Source organism: Lynx canadensis, chromosome B2 (genome assembly GCF_007474595.2).
Source record: "Lynx canadensis isolate LIC74 chromosome B2, mLynCan4.pri.v2, whole genome shotgun sequence".
Taxonomy (NCBI): Eukaryota; Metazoa; Chordata; class Mammalia; order Carnivora; family Felidae; genus Lynx; species Lynx canadensis.
The window spans coordinates 137833831-137857955 of NC_044307.1; the positions used below are offsets into that span (position 1 = coordinate 137833831).

General features: G+C 40.8%; 1 protein-coding gene across 1 annotated transcript in view; it reads right to left on the reverse strand.

The window, feature by feature from the left end:
- Positions 1-24125, reverse strand: part of SYNE1 (spectrin repeat containing nuclear envelope protein 1) — a 480852-nt gene that overhangs the window by 214393 nt on the left and 242334 nt on the right. Inside the window, 11 exon segments of the mRNA XM_030316617.2 lie at positions 189-332; positions 3453-3606; positions 5828-6000; positions 7387-7551; positions 9014-9169; positions 9499-9642; positions 13031-13213; positions 13706-13883; positions 14086-14222; positions 18612-18968; positions 22993-23157. Coding sequence (XP_030172477.1) covers positions 189-332; positions 3453-3606; positions 5828-6000; positions 7387-7551; positions 9014-9169; positions 9499-9642; positions 13031-13213; positions 13706-13883; positions 14086-14222; positions 18612-18968; positions 22993-23157 — 1956 coding nt within the window.

Genomic DNA, 24125 nt, shown 5'->3' on the forward strand with positions numbered 1-24125 from the left:
TGCAACTTTCATGTACTAACACCAAATGACGGTTTTTGTTTGTTTCTGCCAATGTTCAAAGTACTAACATTCATTTGTTCTTTGTGCTTTCACAAAGCATCATTCCAGAAAGTAAAAGAGTCTTTAAGTAGGCATAGGTCTAAACCCTCCTATTTCAGTGCACCTGCGTGGAACACGGGTAGCAATACCTTGGCCCTCTCTGTGATTGCTCTGTATCGCTCCTGAAGATCCTGGAACTCTAACTGGGTGACATAGTGCTCTGTCATGCCAGCCCCTTTGAGTTCAATGGCCTCCAGCAAGCTGCTGTAACTCAGCACTTCTTCACTTAGTAACTAGAGAACATTTAAAGGAAAAGAAAGAGTTACCAAGTATACCGACACATCAGTAACACTGCTGAAATTAAGACAATTTAACTGTGTTGTTGACAAGTGACCTCAGGTTTTCTATCTACAGACAGGTAGCTCGATAGATCCATCCGTCTATACGTGTGTATAAAGCGTGTGTGTAAGTATATTTGATATCTGGCTCAGAACTCGCTCTGAGAGATTGATCCCAATCGACTTTGGCATCTTAAACTTGATTTGTCCAAAAATGGTCTCCTGATCTCCACTCCATTCCCATACCTTCCCAGGCCCCACCAACCCCCAAATCCCCTTCTCCTTCAGTCTTCTCTCAGATAGTAAATGCCACCACATCCCATCCAGATGGCCATCTCAGACCACTGGAAGTCACCCTTTCTCCCTCCCTGCTCTGTCACGCCATCTATGAGGAGATCCTGTTAGTTCTGTCTCCACGTTATATCCTGACATTTGTCCTCATGTCTCCTGCAAACACTCTAGCCCATGCTGCTACAATCTTTTACTGGACTCGTGCAATATCCCACTGGGCAAATTCCCCGCCACCAAGTCTTGCTCCGTTCCTTTTTCATACTCCACACAGCAGCCTGAGTGATGGAAGATTTTAAGCCTATAAATGGAGTCCTGTCACTCCTTAGCTTAAATCTTCGACTGTCTTCCCGCTGCTGTCAGGATCAAGTGCAAACCATCAGGCTAGCCCATGTGACAATGTGTGGATGGGTCCCTGCTCCTCTACCAGCTCACGTAACAGCACTCACCCTGTTTATCCTCTGTTCCGGCAACATGTGGCCTTTCTTTTAGTTCCTCTGTCGAGCCAGATTCTCTCCCCCCTCAGGGCCTGAGGATGTGCTGATTATTCTACCTGGACTGCTCTTGTCCCACCTCCTCCCCAGACTGATTTCTCTGCACTACATTCCTTCTGGCATAGTCTACAAGCCTGCTGTTTCAGAGAGGACTTTTCTGTCCCTCCTTCCACTCCAAACAATCCACATTAGCTCCGTGCAGATGACTCTTTCACAGCGTGCCACTTTTTTTTTCATGTGCTCATCATCAGTTCTAACTGTGTATTTATTCACGCACTCGGGTGGGTGTACGCATTCCCACCAGAACGCAGTGCTTCTCTGTTGTATTTACCCAGAATCGAGCACAAGGCCAGGGTGCAGCAAATTCTCAACAAATATTTATTGAATAAGTGAATAATTTAATTAGCCAATAAATCATTAGAATAATATTATGAGGTAGATAATTATGATTATATTAATTTTTGGATGCATAAATGAGACTCTAAAATGTTAACTGATCTGGCATAAATCACATAGGCCATTTAGTCATTCAGATTTGCTCTGTGTCAGCCAGAGAGCCCAATGATAGGATGTAAAGAAATATTAAGCACCTTTAGCCACTGAGGGAGAGCGGGATATAATCATGTATTTTGTACCAGTGATAAAAAGATATGAACAACAGAGGATAGGAGAACTAAGTAAGCTTAGGGTGGTGAAGGTATCACAACAAAACAACTTGTGTTAATTCAGAAAGTGGAGTGGAAGGTTGCTGGTGGCTGAGGCCGAGCTAGATCATTCCCGCAGAGGCATGGAATCTCTTCCGTCTAATGTGGCCTTTCAGGAAGTAGAAGTACATGGGTGCAAGGAGGGTGGGGGAGCGAAGGAAATGAGGGTGACGAAGGAGATTATTAAAATTCTTACAAAGCAGATGAGGAAGATCGGTCAGAGACTACAGACAATGGGACAATGGGGCTCCCAGGCAGGAAAGTGAGACATTCACCTTTGTCTGAAGGTAACAGGAGATGGAGACAAGAGACAAAAGGAGCAATTAGAAGTCTGTCACAATTGAGGAAAAGAAGGATAGACTGTGGTCAGGAGACACTTCTGGGAGAAAACCAGCAGGATCGAATGCCTCTTTCAAAGTGGGGTGAGGGAGCAGGAGCTGGGGATGATGAAGTTTCCGGTTCAAGATACTCAGCAAGGGGTGACACAAATGAACTGAGACTGAGAATATCAGGATGTGAAGGATTTGGGGGTAGAAGGAAGAAGTACTGCTTAGGACATAGGTAAGGTTGAGGTGGAACAGGTCATCCAATAAATACGCCCTGGAATAAGGATATAAATCAAAGGGCTCCAAAATTTTATGTCTGAATACCACTATTAATAAAAAGATTTGCGGCGCCTGGGTGGCTCGGTCGGCTGAGCAACTGACTGTGGCTCAGGTCACGACCTCACAGCTTTGGGTTCAAGCCCCACATTGGGCTCTGCGCTGACAGCTCAGAGCCTATGCCTACTTTGGATTCTGTTTATCCTTCTCTCTCTGCCCCTCCCCGCTGGTATGCATGCGCTCTCTCGTGCTCTCGCTCTCTCTCTCTCTCTCAAAAGTAAATAAGTAAACATTTAAAAATAAATAAATGAATAGGGGCGCCTGGGTGGCTCAGTCGGTTAAACGTCTGACTTCAGCTCAGGTCATGATCTCACAGCTCATGAGTTCGAGCCCCACTTCGGGCTCTGTGCTGACAGCTCAGAGCCTGGAGCCTGCTTCAGATTCTGTGTCTCCCTCTCTCTCTGCCCCTAACCCACTCACAATCTGTCTCTGTCTCTCTGAGAAATAAACATTAAAAAAAATTTTTTAATAAAATAAATAAATGAATAAAATAAAAAAGGTTTAAGAACATATCCCCAATATCTATCTTCTGTCTATCCATCTAAAAAATGTGTAGCACCTCACTAATATAAGCATCAGAAAAATGTATGACAGTAGAAATACAAAAGATGTGATAAGAAGAAATCATTTTTACTTCCTAATGATGAGCAGGCTAAAGATATTAAGATATTGCAAGTTGCCAAATTTTAAATGTATCATGAAACATGGATATCTGAAGTTTTCCTGGAAGAGAAAAATTTCACTCACTAGTAAAATAGCCACAAACAAAAGTCTGGTTTAAGAAGCCATTAGAAATTATAGTAAAGCCCCAAATACAGTTTACCTATGTATACAGTGCTAGCATGCAGCTAATCATATTTTTACGTGACTAAGGCATTCTGAAAACGTCTGTTGGAGGACAAATGGAGTCTGAAATCCAGCTCCCACCTTGGCTTTTCCCAGAGAGGCTGTTTTCTCCCGCAGTTCTGCATACTGCCTTTCAGATTCATTTAGGCTCGCTTCCACACTGTCCATCCAACTGGAAAACTGTCGAACATCATCCTGATAACTTGTCCACTTAGAAAGAGCTCCTTCAAGTTGACTGAAAGGTATTCGAAAGGACAACAATCTACATTGAGAAGCCACATAAATCCAATCTGCCCGATCTCCATCTGCTCTGCTCTGTCCACCCTACCAGCAGGGAGCCCACAGATCAGGACAGGCAGGGGCTGGGTCGGGATGGGCGGAAAGGCAAGGGCTGATCAAATCTGAGTCCGGGTCCCTGACAAGCATAACCTCAGGAAGCAAGGGACAGTGAAGTCCAGGCTGATAGGTGGAAAAGTGGGACTGGACATAAAACTTGGAATCAGTAAGCAGGTCATGTGAGACCCTGGGAGAGGCTTGAGGGCCAAACTGGGAGAGATCCCTTGTGGGAAGCTTTTCCGGAGTCAAGACTCTAGGGAGGAAGAGGACCAATACTTAACTCCGTCAAGTTGAGCAGGACGTCCAGAGGAGAGAAAAAAAAGGAATTAATAAAAGAAGGAGGGAAGAAGCAAATAAGAAAAAGCACAGTAACTATCTTGCATGAGATTTAAAAATCAGAAAATCATGGGGTGCCTGGCAGGCTCAGTCAGTTAAGCATCTGACTCCTGATTTTGGCTCAGGCCAATGATCTCACAGTTCATGAGTTCGAGCCCCTTGTTTAGCTCTGCACTGACAGTGCAGAGCCTGCTTGGGATTCTCTCTCTCCCTCTCTTTGTCCCTCCCCCACTCATGCTTTCTCTCTCTCTCTCTCTGTCTGTCTGTCAAAATAAATAAAATAAAAGAATATAAAAATAAAAATCAGGGGCGCCTGGGTGGCTCAGTCGGTTGAGCGTCTGACTTCGGCTCAGGTCATGATCTCACGTGAGTTCGAGGCCCGCATCGGGCCCTGTGCTGACAGCTGGGAGCCTGGAGCCTGCTTTGGATTCTGTGTCTTCCTCTCTCTCTGACCCTCCCCCGTTCGTGCTCTGTCTCTCTCTGTCCCAAAAATGGATGAACATTAAAAAAAAATTAAAAAATAAAAATCAGAAAATCACAATGGAAAAATAGGGTAACGTTTTCTGAACTGGTCTAATCTGATTATTTCTCTTACAGGTAAATTAAGCACTCCTTCTCTCAATTACTGATGTTATGTTTTCAACGCCATTAATCATTTGTGCCTAATTTAACTACCACGCTTTGGGTTATTTTGTAGCAGACACTCGGAGCTCCACCCGTATTTACCCTTCTACCACACCACGGCAGGCAACGTGCTGCCCCCTGAGGACCAGCGTCACCTCCTCCTGGGCGGGAGGGCATTCTCTGGTCCCTGGAGCTCGCTCAGCTGGAGGGCAATGTAGGTGAGAAGTGCCTGGGATTGTTGCCCCCCTGGGAGTAGCCCTCAACTGCCCTCCTGACTCATGGAAGTTTGTTTACAAACATTCTAGTTCTGTCCTCAGTGGGTGGCTCTGAGCCACTTGTTCTGTGCTGGCTCCAGGCACTGCCCAGCAGATCAAGTTCCAGCTGTCCCCTGTGCTCCCTGCGGGAACCGCCTTGAGAATATCCCCTTTATCAGCTGCTCTTCCCTTCTCATCTCTCTCTCCCATCCCCTCCTGGTGTTTCCTGGGGTTACCTCCCAAATCAACTACTTGCTTTAAATAATATATCTTTAGAGGCCCCTGTGTGGCTCAGTTGACTGAGCCTCGAGCCTCTGACTTCGGCTCAGATCATCATCTCACGTTTGTGACTTCGAGCCCCGAGTCAGACTCTCTGCTGTCAGCGCAGAGCCTGTTTCAGGACTTCTGTCCCCTTCTCTCTCTGCCACGCAAAGACAGATAGATAGATAGATAGATAGATAGATAAATAAACTCTCTCTCTCTCTCTCATAAATAAATGTTTAAAAATTATAAATAATATATCTTTACATGATGACACATTTGTTTATCTTTTATCTTGTGAAGCAGTGAACAATAACGAAAATAAATATGTAGTTATATTAAAGTGTAGGTATGGTATTGCAGGCCAACCTAAACGCAATATTGTACTTACAAGTTTCTTTTGTTCTAAAAAGAAAAAGGAGAGGAAAGAAAGAAGAAAAGAAGAAAGAAATGAAGGGAGAGAGGAAGGAAGGGAGAGAGGAAGGAAGGGAGAGAGGAAGGGAGGAAGGAAGGAACAAAAGGAGGGACAGAGGGAAGGAAAAGAAGAAGGGCAAGAAAACCCCAGGAATGGCGGGGTACCGTGCTGTTCTGTTGATCTTTTGGTAACGGCTTGGCGCTATGATAGTTCGCTGTGGTTCCCCTTACCTTTTACAACGAATGGCCGCGGACAGAAGGGAAGCCCACATATCCTTCACACTCTGCAGCTGCTGCTGAATAGCAGGCCAGCCTTCCGAAGAGGTATTCTGCAGGACAGATTCCCCTCTGGTCACTATCATTTTCATCTGGATCTCTTTTTCCTGTTTCACTGATAACAGGGCCTAGAAGAGCAAATTACAGAAGCCCTTTGTCATTTGCACGTTTAGCATTTGTGGCTTTAAATGTTTCAGAGATCCTGAATGGGAGAACGACATGCAATCAGGTTGAGCCATGAACCTCTCAGGCTGACTGGGGGGCAGGTGGGAGAGTCACTTGCTGGTTGAGTGTCAGCAACCAATCACCGGTCACCTGCTGGTCCCCAAGTGGCCTCAGCTTCTTAGGGCTTGATTCTGCTCTGAATAATCCCTTCTTTCCATTGAAATTTTGTTTTACTGGTTTTCAACAAGAGAAAAATAGACTACAATAGAATTCACTGATTTTCAAAGGTCACAGGATAAAGGGCTTTATAATGTTGAGGTCTCCAGCACAACAAGCCCAAAGAAGTAGATTAATTCACAGTATATATTAATCTACATATTTCGAGGTCTTCACGGCACTCTTCTTTTTCTATACAAATAGGAAGTTTGAATCCAAAGGGCTAAAACTGGCGTTATCACTTAAAAGGCAAGGTTTCATCCCTCTCCTTAATCCGGGCCCCGACAACCTCTACAGGTTCAGCTTCAGCTCCTCATGGCTGTCAGTTTTTGCCACAGCAAGAAGGAACTGCTAGCAATTTCTCTCACACAATGCTATTTGTTTTCTTTGGCTTTTGCTTAGGCTGGTACAGTCTCAAATCTCGGTTTAGGTAGGAGACTTCCCGAGAAATCTATTCCAGTTCTCAACCAAATCCCTCCTGCCTGTTCCACTCTTCTGTGTGTCTGTAACACCACAAATACATCCCAATTTGCTATAATTGTCTTCTCTGCTTCAGCCCCCAGCCTCGGACAATGAAATCCTTGAAGACAATAACCATATTTTATTCATTTTTGAATCCTTGGTCTCAAGACAGAGAGCCAATGTCCTATAAGACACCCAGTATATGAATGGAAGGTGAATGACTGCAGATTATTATCTTTATCACAAATGTGAAATAAACTAAAATCCTGGGATGGGAGAAGAACTGACTGAACGATACGGGCAGACAAGTGAGTTGACCAAAATGGGAAGTGCCTTGCTCTAAAAAAGTTTCATCGAAATATTTTCGAAGAATAAATGTCCTATGATGTAATTGGAAACTCGCCTCTTAACTATATCCGAGAAGGAACCACATTTGGTTGCTATTTTTGTTTAATTTTTGTAAAGTACTTAGAAGTGAATATGTCCGGGGCCAAATGATTCAGGGATGCTTAGGCAAGGCCACCCCTCTGCATACAGGGTCACACCCACGGAGCATTCCTGGATTTCTTGTGGAGACAGTGGGACATAATCACACCAAACAGATGGAGACTTGAGAAATTCTGAGAAAGACAAATTCTGTAGATTAGAGACACTTCTCTAAAGATGCACACCTCAAGCTTGAGCATCCTGCTGTCCAGCACACTTTTGTCGGATATTGGGTGGCAGTAAGAGTCCAGCATGTGAACCGCATCTGTCATCCAGTCTTGTAGCTCTTTAATCCCGAGGGAGAACTGATTGTGTTCTGCGACAATTCTATCCAATCTTGACACTTTCTCCTGGAAATGACAGAAATCGTTTTCCAGCGGTCCATTCCACCTTCCAACCTACAGATACTCAAACTGTAAAGCTAACCATTGGTTTCAAGTAGTTGCAATCAGCCATGGGTCCATATGCTGCACAAATATGACGCAAGTCTGTATTAACCTGAGATGCGGGAAATACCTTTGTGACCGGAATAACTGGGCCAAAAGCAGAACAATTACAATTGACTGCCCTCACTTTAGTCACTACTCTTCTTCATGACAACTGTGACGTTTTTCCGGAATCGGCAAAATCTCTTCCTAATGCCTTGTGTGGGAGATGAATCACGGTACTTTCTAGCTTTCCCATACCACATTTGGCTCAACTATCTGAGATTTTGTAATAGCTCTACATTTCAAAAATTGGGACCATGGATATGATTTTAGTTATTAACTAAAGGTTATATCCAACACAGTGAAGATTTTGACTATGTTTACAGCTCTTTTTTTTTTATGGTTATAGCTCTTAAAGCATTCAAGTATCTATTGATTTTTGCTATCTAAATAAATGCAAAGGAATATAAAGATGCCCTTAATTCATTCTAATTTCAGATATATGCCAGATTTTCTAAAGACAAAAAAGTAACTTATTTATAGAAAAAATGGGTGTAAGCATAGACTATTTACAACAAGACCCCTACTAGTTATAACTGTGTCAGTGATGCTTTATTGAGGACCCAAATTAGCAGACCAGAAATAAGTCCACACTAAAATAGATGAAGCCATATTACAGTAGGTTCCCTACAGTCTAAGATCTGAAATGCAAAAGAGAAAATACAGGGAACAAATGTTAAAGCCACATAAAGCTCAAGGCAGACCTGAGCTCACAAAGTTCGAGACGGGCCTGCATGACACCTGCTGAATGTTCTAAATTAGGTCATAGCGGTATCCCATTTACATTAAACTGTTAGAAAACGTATTTAATCAGTTATACGGATCATTGCCAATTTTGAGCTCTGCTCTAGAATCCGAAATGAAACTCTCCACCAACACGTCCTTGAGAACCATTAATAACATAAAGAATTCAGACGAATTAAAAAAAAAATGATCCAAACTCCTTATAATGTAGTCTACTAAAATTTAAACTGCTTTGAATTCCTGTTTTTCTAACATAATTTAACCTAAGATTGTTTAGGCCCCAAACTCTGAATTTTGCCTTACGTTTCCACTTTGAGTCTTCAAGATAAAAGCTCTGGGAAACATACCATTTCAGTGTTGAGGAGACGATCTTGTGCAATAATAGAGCTTGGAAAATCTCTTCAATCTCTGAAGCCTCCCTAGCTCTCGTCAATCACACGAAGATCTACTGCACGAATGCGTGGCTTGAATTGGGAGGCTGGGAAAGACACTCACACGCCTTATCCCTGAACCAGCGGACACCCTGCACAGACGGGTGGCCCCGGTACCACACGCACACACAGCACATGGCAGGCGTTACCTTTGTTAGATTGCTTAGAGCTAGATACTGAGAAGACAGCTGCGACACTCTGTGCATAAAGCTCTTGCTGGCAGCTTGTCCTTCCCACAGCTGCTGAGCTTTCTCTCTTAGCCTGTTGAGCTGAGGCTCGTAGCAGTTTATTTCCTCAAGGACAGACTGAAAAGCACAAGCAAGTTACTATTAAGAGGCTGGGGGAGAGCACACCGCGGACGGAGCTTTGGCCCAAAGAACGTGGAAATAAACATGGCGTGCAATTGGTGCGCCCTGAAAGCTTTACAATTTCCAGGCTACACACGGGACAGACTACAGGACGGAAACAGATCACACCTCCGAGGAAAGCCAGAAAACATAAAATCCGCCAGAAATAGGGCAAGGGTACGCTGCCTCTCCAGACAGCATGACCTAATTCCAGGGTGCGCCTGAATGCAAGGTTGTGCAGAGGACAGGGGTAAAGACGTGGCCAGAAGGGCACATGGTCTCATTACCTGGAGCTTCTGCTGTTCCCTCCTCTTTGCTGGCAGATCGTACAGGCGATTGCTGCTTTCTTGCACCAACTTCTCAGTTTTACTCAGCCAGTCCTGGACAGGCTCAGCGCTCACTTCAAAGTCCTTCATTTGGATCTTTAGATTCTACCAGATTTTAGATCACATTAGGGATTAAAAAAAAAAAATGAATAGTAAGTCCAAAGTCTTACTTAGCACTTAGCATTCAAGGCCCAACACAGTCTGGCCCCCTAGTCCTTCTTCCCTCCTACCCCGGTCCTGATGTATAGAACATTCTATCTTTCACCTCAGCATCTGTATAAATGTTGACCATCTTTTTAGAGCTTTTTAGTCTCAAATTTTTCAAAAAGGAGTTTTTGCGTCATTATCCAATCCACCTCAGAGCTCATACACACTTCTCAACTTCTATCACATTTGTTGCTTGTGCCAGTCAATATGTACTTAATGGATTGTCATGCAGGCATGCCTTGTCTCCACAACCAGCTTACAAGCTCTGTGAAGGGAGGGCCGCGTAGAAATATAAGTAAATATTAACAAATATTTTGTCGAGTTTGATCAATGATGGGATAAGAAATAGCATATGGTTTCAGGTGCCTGAGGGGCTCAGTCGGTTAGGTGTCCGACTTCGGTTCAGGTCACGATCTCACAGTTCGTGAGTCTGAGCCCCACATCAGGCTCCGTGCTGCCAGCTCAGAGCCTGGACCCTGTTTCAGGTTCTGTGTCTCCCTACCTCTCTGCCCCTCCCCCACTTGTGCTCACTCTCTCTCCCAAAAACAAGGAAATGAACATTTAAAAATAAATAAATAAATGTTCCTTCTGCATGTGTTTTCCATTATTTCTTCTATGGTTTCAATGACCACCTACAAACTCCTAAAACCCCCTATTTATAGAACTGTATTTATGCAACACTTTAAGTCGGAGTGCCTGGGTTTGAATCTCGTCACCTCCTCGCAGTGAGAACTTGGCAGATTATTTAATCACCTTTTGCCATAATTTCCTCATCCACACAATAGAAATAAGTGAGTTCCTACCTCAGATAACGGTTATGAGGATTAAATGCACTGATACACGTGAAGTATTTGCATAGTGCCTGCACTGGTAAATGGTCACTATCATTCCTATCGCAGCTCCATCCTCTCTGTTGGGACTTGGTATTCATATTTGCTGCTACTTTCTTGGCATTACCTGCTGAATATTTCACAGGCCTATTTAACTTAATTTTTGCTATCCCCTCCAGAACTACTTTTTCTACCATTTTCATGTCTCAGATAATAGCATCGCCATTCATACCATCTTCCAAACTAGAAATTAGACTCAAACTTAACTTACCCTTCTTCGCCATGTTCCCTCATTGAAGTAGCTACCAAATCCTGTTGTGTTTTACCTTAAATATAAATTCTCTGTCCGTTCTCATTTCCTTAACTCAGGCCCTCAGCTCTCTCATCTTGACCATTATGAGAAGCTTTCCCTGGTCTTCCAGCTTCCCCACTCTTGTCTACACTGTGGTCAGAGTTGACATGTTTATTTCCAGCTTGAAGACCAGCAGGTTCCTCACTCAACCTTTTCAGCTAGGATTTTTAGAAAGAATTGAGCCCTAGTGTCCTAAAGAATCCATTCTATGTAATTATGTAATTACTATGTAATTTTCTTATGCATCTAAAATGGTATGGGTTATGTTACATCCTTGGGAAAACTGAGAACATAAATGCTCTTCAGGGGTTCAGATAAAAACCCTGGTTAAGAGTCAAGATCAAATTGCTTAGTACACAAGACACTTCCTATCTTGCCCTAATCCTCATCTCCAATCTTATCTTTGTTGTTCCTCATAAAACCCCATGTGGATGTCAAACTTCCCAAAGTCCTCCCCTGCTGACACTCACAACACGCTGGCCCTGTACATTCAGTTCCTTCTACCTGAAATGCACATCAGCCTTGGCAAATTCAAAGAATGTCTTGCCTTCAAGGTTCAGTTAAAATGTCACCTTTCTGGTAACGTTTCTTGATTTCTCCAAGTGGAGTTAGTTGCATCCTTCTTTGAGTGACGGCCATATCCTGAATGTATCTATGTTATATTGCAATCATCTCTTTACATATTGTTTCTCTCTCTAGAAAGTAAACTCCCTGAGCAGAGGGAAAAGACTAGCCCTTTTGTATTCCTAAAATAGTGGCTGGTATATATTGTTTCTATTGTATTCCTAATATAAATGAAGGAAACAGGGAAGGAAGTAAGGAAGAAAGGAAGGTAGAAAGGTAGGGAGGGAGAAAAAAGGGAAGGAAGATAAGGAAGCCAAAAGAGCTTATTCCTCACCTACTCATCTCCTGGCTGAGCAGCTCTTGAACTAGGCAATCATGTAATCAAGGCTAGATATACTACCTTCAACAATAGACGCTTCAGAGCTCAGGCCACATCGCACTAAGGACCTCTGTAAGGTTATGAGTAAATTTCTAGGCACTGCACAATGGTTATCCCTCTCTATAAAATGGAAGATACCTGCCATGAAGGAATAGCCACCATTAGAAAGAAGAATTATAGAGGTGCCTGGGTGGCTCAGTTGGTTGAGTGTTTGACTTCGGCTCAGGCCATGATATCATGGTCCTGAGTTTGAGCTCTTGCTGTCATCGTAGAGCTCCCTTCAGATCCTCTGTCCCCCCACCTCCCCCTCTCCCCAGCCCATGCACGTGTGCATGCACACACTTTCTCTCTCTCAAAAATAAATAAACATTAAAAAAAAACTATATTAAAAAAAAAAACAAAGAAGAATTACAATAGTGTCAGGCTAGGGAATAACTGAGGGAACACACTTTTTCTCTTTCCCAATATTCTCTATTATTATTTTTTCCCGCCCTGCATTAATTATGATCAAATCAAATAAAGGTTCTCTTCTGCCAGGAAGTATTGGTTGAAAGGGAAAAAATCACTCTTCATGCTTCTGAATTTTCCTCTAAGACAAGAGTTGGTATACAAAACAGGCGATCTCACAAGAAAAAAAATCAATTGCATTGTGGCAGTAATTGTGCTATGATTGTAATAAATTCAACTCACATTGTTTCTGAATAAAAGAAAATTGCATAACCATTGGATCTTTGCACACTTAACTCCTAAAAACCTCCTACTTGATACCCACATTAGTTATAATATACCTTACCATCCATAGCCTTTTGTAGTCTTACATGGGTATTTCTGTTCATTCTCCTTGAACAACTTCCAAACTTGAGGGATTTCACATGAATGATTAAGCGATATTGTTTAAAAGTAAAAACCAACAGTTCCTGGTGGGACAGTGTAAGCCTATAACAGCCCCTACCAGGCAAGGAGCTATTGAATTCCTTGGTGAGGCTCCCACTTCTAAAACTGAGCTGTTTCCTACAGTTATCTGGTTATCTATTAATATTCAGAGAGGAATGACCAAAAATCATTGGCACTGTATTTGGATATAATGAAGGTGTGGTTTTAACTGACAATGACTACAACGACAAACTACAGAGAAGCCATCCATGTGGTCGCCTATTATACCTCTAGTGCAGATTCCTTCTGGTGCAGATTTGAATGAAATTTTTTCCAATCTTCTTTTGCAGTGGCAACTTTGGCCTGGATTCCATCTGCTTTCTCTTTGGGCAACAGAGTACTCAAAAGTTCTCCTTTAGACACCATCACGTTTAGCTTGTGCTGTCCATTTTCACTTTCTGACAAAAATTCCTACCAAGAAAAATGCTAAGATTAGGCCTAATGCAATGCTCTGTGCTTTAAAATACATTGACTTTCTACTTATTCCTCGATAAAAGCACAGAGATGAAATAAACCATTTTTATTGCATATATTAAATTACTAGGACCTCTACGCATTTGGAATAATGTGCCCTCTCTATACACTGGGAATAATACTCTCATGTACTTCATATGGTTCCTGTGAAAATTAAGTGAGAAAAACCTTAGCATGCTCAGGAACAATGCTTGTCACATATAAAGAACTTTTATTAGCGTCTACATCTCTATTCATATGTAAATATAGGATGCATTTGGGTGAATGAACTAGTTTCTCTTTACACAGACAATGAAGTGTTTCAAGCAAGGGTGTATATGAAATTTGAGATTCCTGAACACAATTTTTAATGGGCTTATAAAAAGATCTAGAGGCGCCTTATTAATCCACTTAAGCACAGTGATTAGCATTGATATTTGGCACTCTTACCTGTATTTTCTGAAGACTGGTTGAAACTTCACTAATATTTTGAGGTATATCAAAACATTTGGCAGTAGTGATTTTTGCATTAACCAGCCACTGCTGGAAGTCTTTGAAGGCTCTTTGAAACCGTTGCTGTAAAATCTGTTCTCTAGTCTGACAGCCCTTGGATGCTTGCAAACAAAGGCTAAAACCATGATTTGAAATGTTTAAAGAGAGGGAAAAAAATGATACAAATGGATTAAAATAAAGTTTGGTAGAATCAGCAATTCTTAGAATAGGCAGTCAAATTTAGTAATGTAGTTACTGATTAATTTATCATGCCTTAAACAAACTCTGACTACTTCTTTGTATAAAAATATTTTGACTACAATAAGGTCCATGCTCACCAATTATATTCTTTTATCAAGCCAGAAACTTTTCCACTGTATGTACTCAGGTCCCTGGAAAATCGACAAAGTTCATTCAACTGAGACTTAAGATCCTCTGTTTTAGGCTCTGCTTTTTGTAGGGCATCCAGTATCTCCTATTAGAAAATAACAAGACAGAGAAGCAAGCACTTAAATTGGGTAGTTTCCACATCCTCACACTATACGTGCGTAAGTCATATTATAAATTATTATGAGGGAAGAATCAACATAATAGATTCAGTAAAGAAATACATCCTATTTTCCAGATTCCTTGTGCCAGGCAAGAGCACTTGGCTTATTTCCATCCTTCTCTAGGCATGGATAGGCATTCCAGCATCAAATGTTGCCAAGTAATCAAATGATACGGTTGTCAAATAATTCAAAGTGGGACAAGAAAAAGAAAAGAGGAAATAACCTCAATTGCTTCATAACAGTCTGACTATGCCATTGGAGACATGTATATTGTTTAAAGGTAAAGAGAAATCATTTCTCTTCTTAAAAATGTTTATTTATTTTGAGAAAGAGAGAGGGCACATGAACAGGGAAGGGGCAGAGAGAGAGAAGGAGAGAGAGAATCCCAAGCAGGCTCCACGCTGACAGCATGGAGCCCGACGTGGGGCTCAGTCTCATGAACTGTGAGATCATGACCTGAGCCGAAATGAAGAGCGTCCCAAGCCACTCAGGTGTCCCAAGAGAAATCATTTCAAAGCAAAGAAATACTTATTTTGGATTAAAAAATATATGTAATAATTGATTTTATGTAATATGTACAGTTAACTTTCACATTAAAAATGTCTTATACCCCACCTATCCGATTTACCTAGTAATTCATTCATTTCATATTCAGTCATCAAATATTTGATAAATGCCTGCTATGTGACAATCAATTTTCTGGATTTTAGGACCCCCCAAATGACTGAAGAGATGATTCTTGTACTTGAAGAGCTCACAATTTAACAGATGAGACAGGCACCTGAATAATCACAGTACTGTGACTCTCTAACCCAAAACAAAGTCTTGAGACTTGACAAGTACATCTCTAAAATCAAGGCCATGATCCCTGGAGTTACACAGGGGCTCTTATGGGTTTGCCACAAGGAGCAAATGAGATCACAAGTGTCAGGCACTTAGCACAATTCCTGGCACACTGATGAATGCCTAACCTGTAAATGATGCCCAAATATTTAAATGGGACCATATAAATAATGGTATTGCCACAGTAAAAAAAAAAAAAAAAAATTGGGGCATCTGGGTGGCTCAGTCAGTTGAGCGCCTGACTTCGTCTCAGGTTATGACCTCACAGTTAATGAGTTCAAGCCCCGCATCAGGCTCTGTGCTGACAGCTCAGAGCCTGGAGCCTGCTTTGGATTCTGTGTCTCCCCCTCTCTCTGCTCCTCCCCTGCTCACACTCTGTCTCTCTCTCTCTCTCAAAAATAAGTGAAACATAAAAAAATAAAATAAAAAGAAAAGACTTAAAAAAATAATTCATTAAGGGGGAAGGAGGAGTGCCAAGAAGATGAGTAACTACTCAGATAGCTGTTGGTGTTACTGTCAGTATTCTCAGATATTTATCGAGACATGGCCTAGATTTGTCAGAAAACCACACCTCTCAACAACCCAAGTCTGTGTTTCATTCCTCATCTTAGTAAATGGCCCCGCCTTCCTCCCGCTGATCTAAATCAGAAAACTAAGCTACATCTTGGCCCTGCCAGGAGACAGGAGACAACCAAGTCCAGTCTATGTGTCTTAACTCTCTTTCAGTTACTTCTTTCTCTCTGTATCTGACTCAGTCTCCATTACACATCCTTCATTTCTTTCTGGCATGGCATAATGTCCTCTCGATTTGAATCCTGTTCTCCAGTTTTCTCTCCTGTGTTTTCTTGTCCCTCACTAATTTTGGGTCCTCAGACTGTTTCTCCATGTCACCTGTAACAAACCTCAAGACTCAGCTCAAATGACAACTACACTAAGGACTCTCTGCCCTCCTTCCCACCTATTGGTAGGGACTTCTCACTTGAAGACACACAACACCTTGTCAGCTCATCACAATCGAGCATTCCATTGGCTTTGAACCCATTGGCCTTTCCACTTAGACTGTGATTCTGAGAGGAGGGATGGTGTTCTCTTGGTTTTAAAATTATTTATTTATCTTAGCGTCTGGGCCAAAGGAGTCTACCATACTCTTATTTACAAGATTTATGATACCTAGAAAGTTTCTCTCTGAAACTCCAATGCTATACTAGTAACTGCTATTTTACACCATATTGTATCCCTTATTTAAGGGAGAACTTAGTAATAACTATAGAAACTAACCACATACCAAAAACGCAAAAAAAAAAAAAGAAAGAAAGAAAAATAGAGATTCGAATTAGTTACTTATAAAGTAGTTGATATCAAAAGTGAAAAGCTTTGGCCAAAATTTTATACTGAACAAATTCCCATAACTTCATCACAGATTAAAGCATCTTAGTAGAGTCCTTCATTATATAAACATCAGGTTATATATTTCTGTTTCAATTAAGTCCTGGGATGCATTTTTTTCCTTAGAAGTTATGGAAGTTAAGAAATTTGCTAAATTTCAAACACAAATAACCCAATGGATATTAAGAAATATGAAATTCGCAAACAGCAAATAAGCTTTTTGCAACATGATTGTATATAATTTATAGATGATCCATTTTTATATTTTAAAATATTTCTTGGGTATCATCACTTAATTGCAAAAGAGAAAGTAAATACTTATGAAGGTCTGTGATTATTATTATGATTGTCAACAATTATTATTATGATGATGATTATTATGATTGCTCCCTAAGAGCAGAACAATGTTGTTAAGAATCCTAACAAATGCATTATTTTGTAACATTTTCCTATGTATGCATTGTAATAGAAGTATTATCTCCATTTAAAAATTACTTTTTCATTTTTTACCAGCACTACTGAGATATAATTAACATATAACATATATGACATTGTCACAAATTTAAGGTGTACAACGTGCCGATTTGATACATTTATATATTGTAAAATGATTGCTCCCCTAGGAGTAGCTAACACTTCTATTCCATTGCATAATTACCATTTCTTCCTTATACTAGTAATAAAAATAAGAGAAAAGCTGAGCCTGGAGAGGTAACGTACTATTGTCATCAAAAGCATGAGCTGTGGAGCCAAACCTAGAAGCAGTAAGCAGAGGGCTGTCATCGTTGAATTGTTAGTGAAACTGAAAACCCACATTTACTTTTGCATTATCACGTGGATTTTCTATAGGCCTCACTTATGTTCACTAATAGTGTCAATGTAAAAAACGACAGCTCAGAAGAGTAGTATAATTTAAGTACCACCAAAACTTTCTTTTTAAAAATTTCACTCATATTAATGGTAGGGAAGGAAGAGAAACAGAAGAGAATGAAAATATTATAACTGATTTCTTTTATAACAGAGTGAATAATACTGACTACCTGGAACTATTATTACCAACTTGTCTCTGTTTTACAGAATTGCTTTCTATACTCTATTCTGGTGCTTATATCTAAAGGACAGCACAGGCATCAGGAAAAAAGCAACCAGAAGCTAGAAACATTATAAATAAAATATCATAAAGAGATAAGAATAAAGTTTTATTTTGTCGTGTGCTATATTTGTCTGAAATACTTGATTTAGAACAAGACAATGTTGGAAATACTACATGACTTTCTTACCGGCGGAAGCTATTTTGAAATGATTATAACATAAATAGAAACAGAGAAGTTAACTTCACTGAAACTTCCTTTTAAGGATATTCATGGTTCCGAGCATTACAAAACTACAAATATCAACAGTCTTTTGAGATACCATTTAAGAGTAAAAGAAAGGGTTTCAAGCTTCTGCTCTGTCTTTACTATCCCTTTTAGGCTCTGTGACATTCATGTTCTGAAAGAGCTGCCATTCGTTACAAAAGCAAAAAAAAAAAAAAGACCTGGGAGACAACCCAGAGAGCATGACACAGGAGTTATGTTGACGGGTTAATTCAGGCCCAGCTGTCAAAACCACCCCGAGGAGAGCTAATCAGGGTGCAAACTAATAGTTGTGCTTTAGGAGATTACCGAATGCTTCCTTTAAGCTATAGCTTCAATCGTTTAATTGTTGGAAATAATTCACTGGCAGAACACCAGCCATGACTCTCCGTCTATTTATGCCTCTACCCACAGGCTAGTTTTCAGGCTGAATGGCTGAACACAATATTACAAACTCTTACACCATAAGAATGAAAGTAAAATGTCTGCACTGACTGTGGACATTTCCTGTAACAACTAATAACTCCTTCTCTCCTATATCTGTAATTTTACAACAGCCTGACTTCTGAGAGAAGGAAACCGAGCAGATCTGTGAAGATAGTTGGGTAAATACTTCTCCAAGTCTGAATGTGGCATGTTTTTAGTTAGCTAGCATTGCTTTCTGGCCACAAGGAGAACCAAACAAAAGTGTTAGCACAACCACCAGGAGAAAACAGGAAGCCAACTTACTTGTCCTTTCCGCCAGCATTCCACTATCTCCTTGTCTGTGTTCTTGCTCTCCAGGAGAGCTAGCTGCTGAGCGCAGGTTGTCAGGAGGGCACCGAACTGTTCCAGGGCCTGCTCCAGCTGAACCACCTGGCCGGAGAACTCCTGCTCCGAAAGGGCCATCTGGCTCACCAGGTTCTCCAAGCTGGTCCGCGTCTGGAGGACGCTGTCTTCCCACTGCTTCCAGTCGGCACGCAGGGCCTGCATCTCGGCGTCCACGAGCTCACACCCACTGGCACTTGTGTTCTGTCTCACTGCGGGAGCCAGCGACTCCACTCTGCTTAGGCGGCTTGCCCCAGTCCCTCTGGAATCCATCAGCTCCTGTAATGGAACATCGCCGTGGCAACCGAGGAGGCTGTGAGTCACTCGGGCCGCGAGTTTACAAGCGTGTACAGAGCGGGGACCGGAATCAATTCATCCGCCCACCCCTAAGTTGCGAGAGCAGAGAGTTATCCTCGTGAGCGCTGAGGTTTCAGGCAAAAGAAGCCAGGGAACACGCAGCATCCTGGAACAGACTGAACAGGCCCCTGAAATCAGGCCTTGTTTGAATGTGTGAAATTGTCTTGACACAAAGGGATATAAACTTTCACCTGTGGTGTGTTTCTCCAATAAATGTGTAAATGTGCTCTTTCTCCTTAAGGTGACAGACGAGTGAGCAGGGACTGGCACAGAGCAGCAGCCCTGCTCCGCTCGCGGTCTGTCCCCCGTTTCCATCCCCTTCTGGTAAGATAGCGGCTTAGGTCAGTTCTGTGCCACCAGGACTCAACGCTAAGCCGACACAACCACAGAATGAGCCCTCCTCAACGTCAAATACTGCGGTACCTTAAATAAACATTTTCGTAGTAACTACAACGAATATTTCACAGACATGCGTAGCCAAAAGTGCAAAGTAACTTTTAGACTGGGTTCATTTATTGCTATCATTTTTACTTTTAAGAAACTCACCAGAAGTTTAACAACGTAGGTATAACTTTTAGGCTGAAAGTCCACAAATACTCTAAAGGACAAGATAAATTAAAATGTGTGTTACAGGGGCGCCTGGGTGGCGCAGTCGGTTAAGCGTCCGACTTCAGCCAGGTCACGATCTCGCGGTCCGTGAGTTCGAGCCCCGCGTCGGGCTCTGGGCTGATGGCTCAGAGCCTGGAGCCTGTTTCCGATTCTGTGTCTCCCTCTCTCTCTGCCCCTCCCCCGTTCATGCTCTGTCTCTCTCTGTCCCAAAAATAAATAAACGTTGAAAAAAAAAATAAATAAAATGTGTGTTACAAATTAGGTAAAATAGCGGCATTTCTGAGAATAGAGTCTTAAAATCTCTCACTTAATTCATCATCTGGTGGGTTTTTTTTTTAATTTTTTGTGTTTATTTATTTTTGAGAGAGAGAGAGGAGACAGAGAATCTGAAGCAGGCTCCGTGTTGTCAGCACAAAGCCTGACATGCGGCTTGAACCCACAAACCGTGAGATCATGACCTGAGCCAAAGCCAGACACTCAACTGGCTGAGCCACACAGGCGCCCTCATCATCTGCTGTTTATACATTTATATATCCGTTGCTAAAGTTTTTGTTAGTATTAATACAAAATTATGACTTACGTTCTGGCTTAAATCGAAGGAAAAGATGATTATTAGGGAAAAAACTTCAAGAGGAAAATCAATTACAAATTAATAAGTGTAGAAAAATAGCAGTGTTAAGTATGAAGCATGCTTAATAGATTATGTTAAATACAAACTGTCTTAACGAACCTATAGAATTCAGTTCATATTTCATTAGATTCGCTTAAAATAAATATACCTTCTTGCACTTATATACAAGAGCCAAATTTTAGTATAGGTAATTTAAAAGTATCTAGTTATATCGTAGTCCAAAGGGCAATCACATGAATCCTTACACAGTTAGCATTTAATATACATACCCACCCTTTTCTTGGCAGGAGGTTTCTAAAAGTCTTCCTTGTTTATCAGTGCTATACTAAGTAGTGATTTGGGGAAAAAATACTATAGCTTTTAAAAAAGAGCTATGTCTAATTATTAGATTTAAATACTTAATAATTTGCCTTTATGGGTGATTTCAAATTTAGAGTTAAAACGGTACCAGTAGTCAAAAATCAGTTTTTCCCAAAACATTCTCTAATGCATTATCTCAGTTTTCCTAGGCAAGAAAATGGGACATTTCAATATTTGCAACCCTAATTCCACCCATCCGGATTTTGAACAAGAATGTCATCACTTTAAAGTGTTTTGAAATGACTTGTATATGTATTTCCTTGTCTTGGGTTTAACTATTTAAAAATATCATATGCACATATACCCCTTATACACACATATTTGGCTTTGAGGTTGTCCCTTCTTGGCGGTTACTCTTGGGGGTGGGAGGAGATGATGCTGAAGGTCAGAGGAGGTGCTCATTTCCTCCAAGGTCCTTCCCCACCCACCCACACACCAGCCTCCAGTCTGGACTGACCTGGACCTCAGAGTGTCACCCTCTGCCAGGTTTCACTTTCTCCTTCCCAAATTCCAATTTCTTCCTGCCAGCTCCTTCTCCTACATTTCCCATATGTTTGGAAGAGCATAAAGTCTAGACCATCACTCTTGACTTTTCCCCCACTTTCATTCTCTAGCCAATTAAAGTCCTCGTTGACCAAATCTGTTGAATTTTCTTATTGAGTGTATGCCATGTGCATGGTCTATGTGCATGATCTAATTAAGTCCTCAAAACCACTAGGTGATCGAGGTACTATTGTTATTAATTTACCATTAAGACGTTGAAGCTTGAGGACAGACATCAAGTGATTTGCCCAACACAGCTAGAAAATCAATAGAGGCAGAATGCAGCCTTGGCATCTGATTCCAGAGCCTAAGCTAGAAGTAGAGTGAACTCACATTACATCTGATGTACTATTTTATAACCATCAGTTTATGCATCATTGTTCCCTACTACACTGCAGGTTTCTTGAGGGAATGTACAACCTTGGTTGAATAAATGGATGAATAAATTAAAATATTAGTGAGAAATGTATCAAAGAAGCATTTTAAAGAATCACACAGATTATAAGAATTTCAAAAGGTGCTTTGTGTGATTATCTCCTTTTAAACCTACATGGTCACTGTAAGATTTAAATCATACTTTCTAAGCACTTAAAAATAAATTCTCAGGGCGCCTGGGTGGCTCAGTTTGTTAAGCGTCCGACTTCGGCTCAGGTCATGATCTCTCAGTTTGTGAGTTTGAGCCCCACATCAGGCTCTGTGAGCCTGCTTCAGATTCTGTGTCTCCCCCTCTTGCTGTTCCTCCCCTGCTTGTGCTCTCGCTCTCTCTCTCTTTCTCAAAAATAAAAAATACACATTAAAAATAAATGAATAAATAAATAAATAAATAAATAGTCAAAATGTAGTTATTATTGTTGTAATCAACTATTATTTATAGGACTTTTATATTCTGATGTTCAGGGATCAGAACACAATGTGAATCTTAAATTCCTACAATAATTACACTATTTATTCCCAACATTTCCTCATCCACAACTAAACCATTTAGGGTTTCATCATTGCTTAATTAAAAAAAAAATTTAATGTTCATTTATATTTGAGAGACAGAGAGAGACACAGCACAAGTGGGGGAGGGGCAGAGAGAGACAGACATAGAATCCGAAGCAGCCTCCAGGTTCTGAGCTGTCAGCACAGAGCCTGACGCGGGGCTCGAACACATGAACCATGAGATCATGACCTGAGTTGAAGATGGTTGCCCAACTGACTGAGCCACCCAGCTGCCCCTATCATTGCTTAATTTTTAGATTAAAATCTATTTTTTCCATGGGGGGGGGCAATTACTGCAATTAAATATTCAAATAACTAGAAATACACTTGTCCAGCTCCCTTGTAAGGGAATAAACTAGGTGAGACTTTTAATGTTCTTTAAAGCACTGCCTTCCATTATGTTGTTGAACCGTTGCCTAGAAAAGCAGATGAAAACATCTAGGATGACATTTCCAAGTTATTATTCAAATTCATTTAACTAAGTTATGTTATAAGCCTTTTCATCACTGTGCTAGAAAATAGTATCTGGTTCCATCAGCCCTCCAAGCTGGCTAATATTTCATAGTCTCCCATGAGCAAATTTGCATATGGAAGTATGCACAATGTTTCATTTCTGCTCACAAGTGTAAAGTGTCTTGAATTCCTTTTATCCTTTTTGCTTCTGTTTATAATTTGTGAGGTGCAAGGTAATAAACATCAACAAATAGAAAATAGGACACATTTTAACTAACAATCTCACCCATAGAACCTTCATCATAGAGATGGCATACTCAAGAACCAATGAAACAATGAAGTTATAATATCTGTACGCTTTCTGACCTTAATTTTAGACAATTTCTTCTGGGTGGCTGATGAATCTCCTGACATATCTGACCACCGGTGAAGTTCTTCCTTCGCTGAATGGAGCCAATCCGTGAATTCCTGGACTGCATCTAAATACATGAGATGGTCTTTCACAATCTCTTCCACTTTCCTCATTTTCTCCTAGTGCACAAAGAAAAGGATACTTTAACACTGGGCATTTTTTGAGAATATGAAGTCAGACAAAAGAACAGGTGTCTTAATGATTTCATTCCTATTATTGAACTTTCTGTTTAATATCTTAGAATGAAGACATCAAATCTTAATTAGACTGAAAGACTTTAAGGAAGCAACCATTTTCCTTTAAATTTACTTTAGGTTAGAACAAAAATCTATGCGGAATGAACATTCACTAACATCCCTCGCTACTAACCCATTTAATAATTATTATAACTATTATTTAGGCAACAATACAGTATATTATAGGTATGTTATTAGAGTCTTATTACAGTGTAATTACTGCGGACAGTATTCTGCTCAGCACTTTAAATGTATCTGCTCATTTAGTCCTCTCAACATTCCTGTCATACAGATACTCTTATCACTATATTGTAGGAAAGAGCACTTAACAAAGGTCACAGAGGTTAAGTAACATGCCCAAAGTCACACATCCAAAAGAGGGTCAAAGGCAGAGTTCAAATTTAGGTCTTTTTGGCCTCAGAGTCACAGAGCTTAACCATTATCAACCATTAGCAAAATAAAAATTAAGATAAACTAACACATATGTTAAAAATTGTAGTGTTAATAATACAAAGAGAATTCCCCAAAGGAAAACGAAGAAAGGGAAAAAAAAATCTTTCCCTAATTTTCTTTAACATTGTCACAAATACACAAAAGAAATTCATGGGGGAAAGCAAAGAATCAGAGAGAACTGAAAACAATCCTGATTTTACATAAAGGAGCCTATATCTGGAGAATAAGAATAGGAAAAAGCAGTTTATACTACAAAGAGAAATGCACAACATACGTTGTACACGACTGAAATCTAGGAGGCAAACAGACTCGCATTTAATACAACAGATACAAATGGCCAACAACAGAAGAAGAACTGCAAATATTGACATCTGAGGCTCAGTCTTAACAAAGAAAAC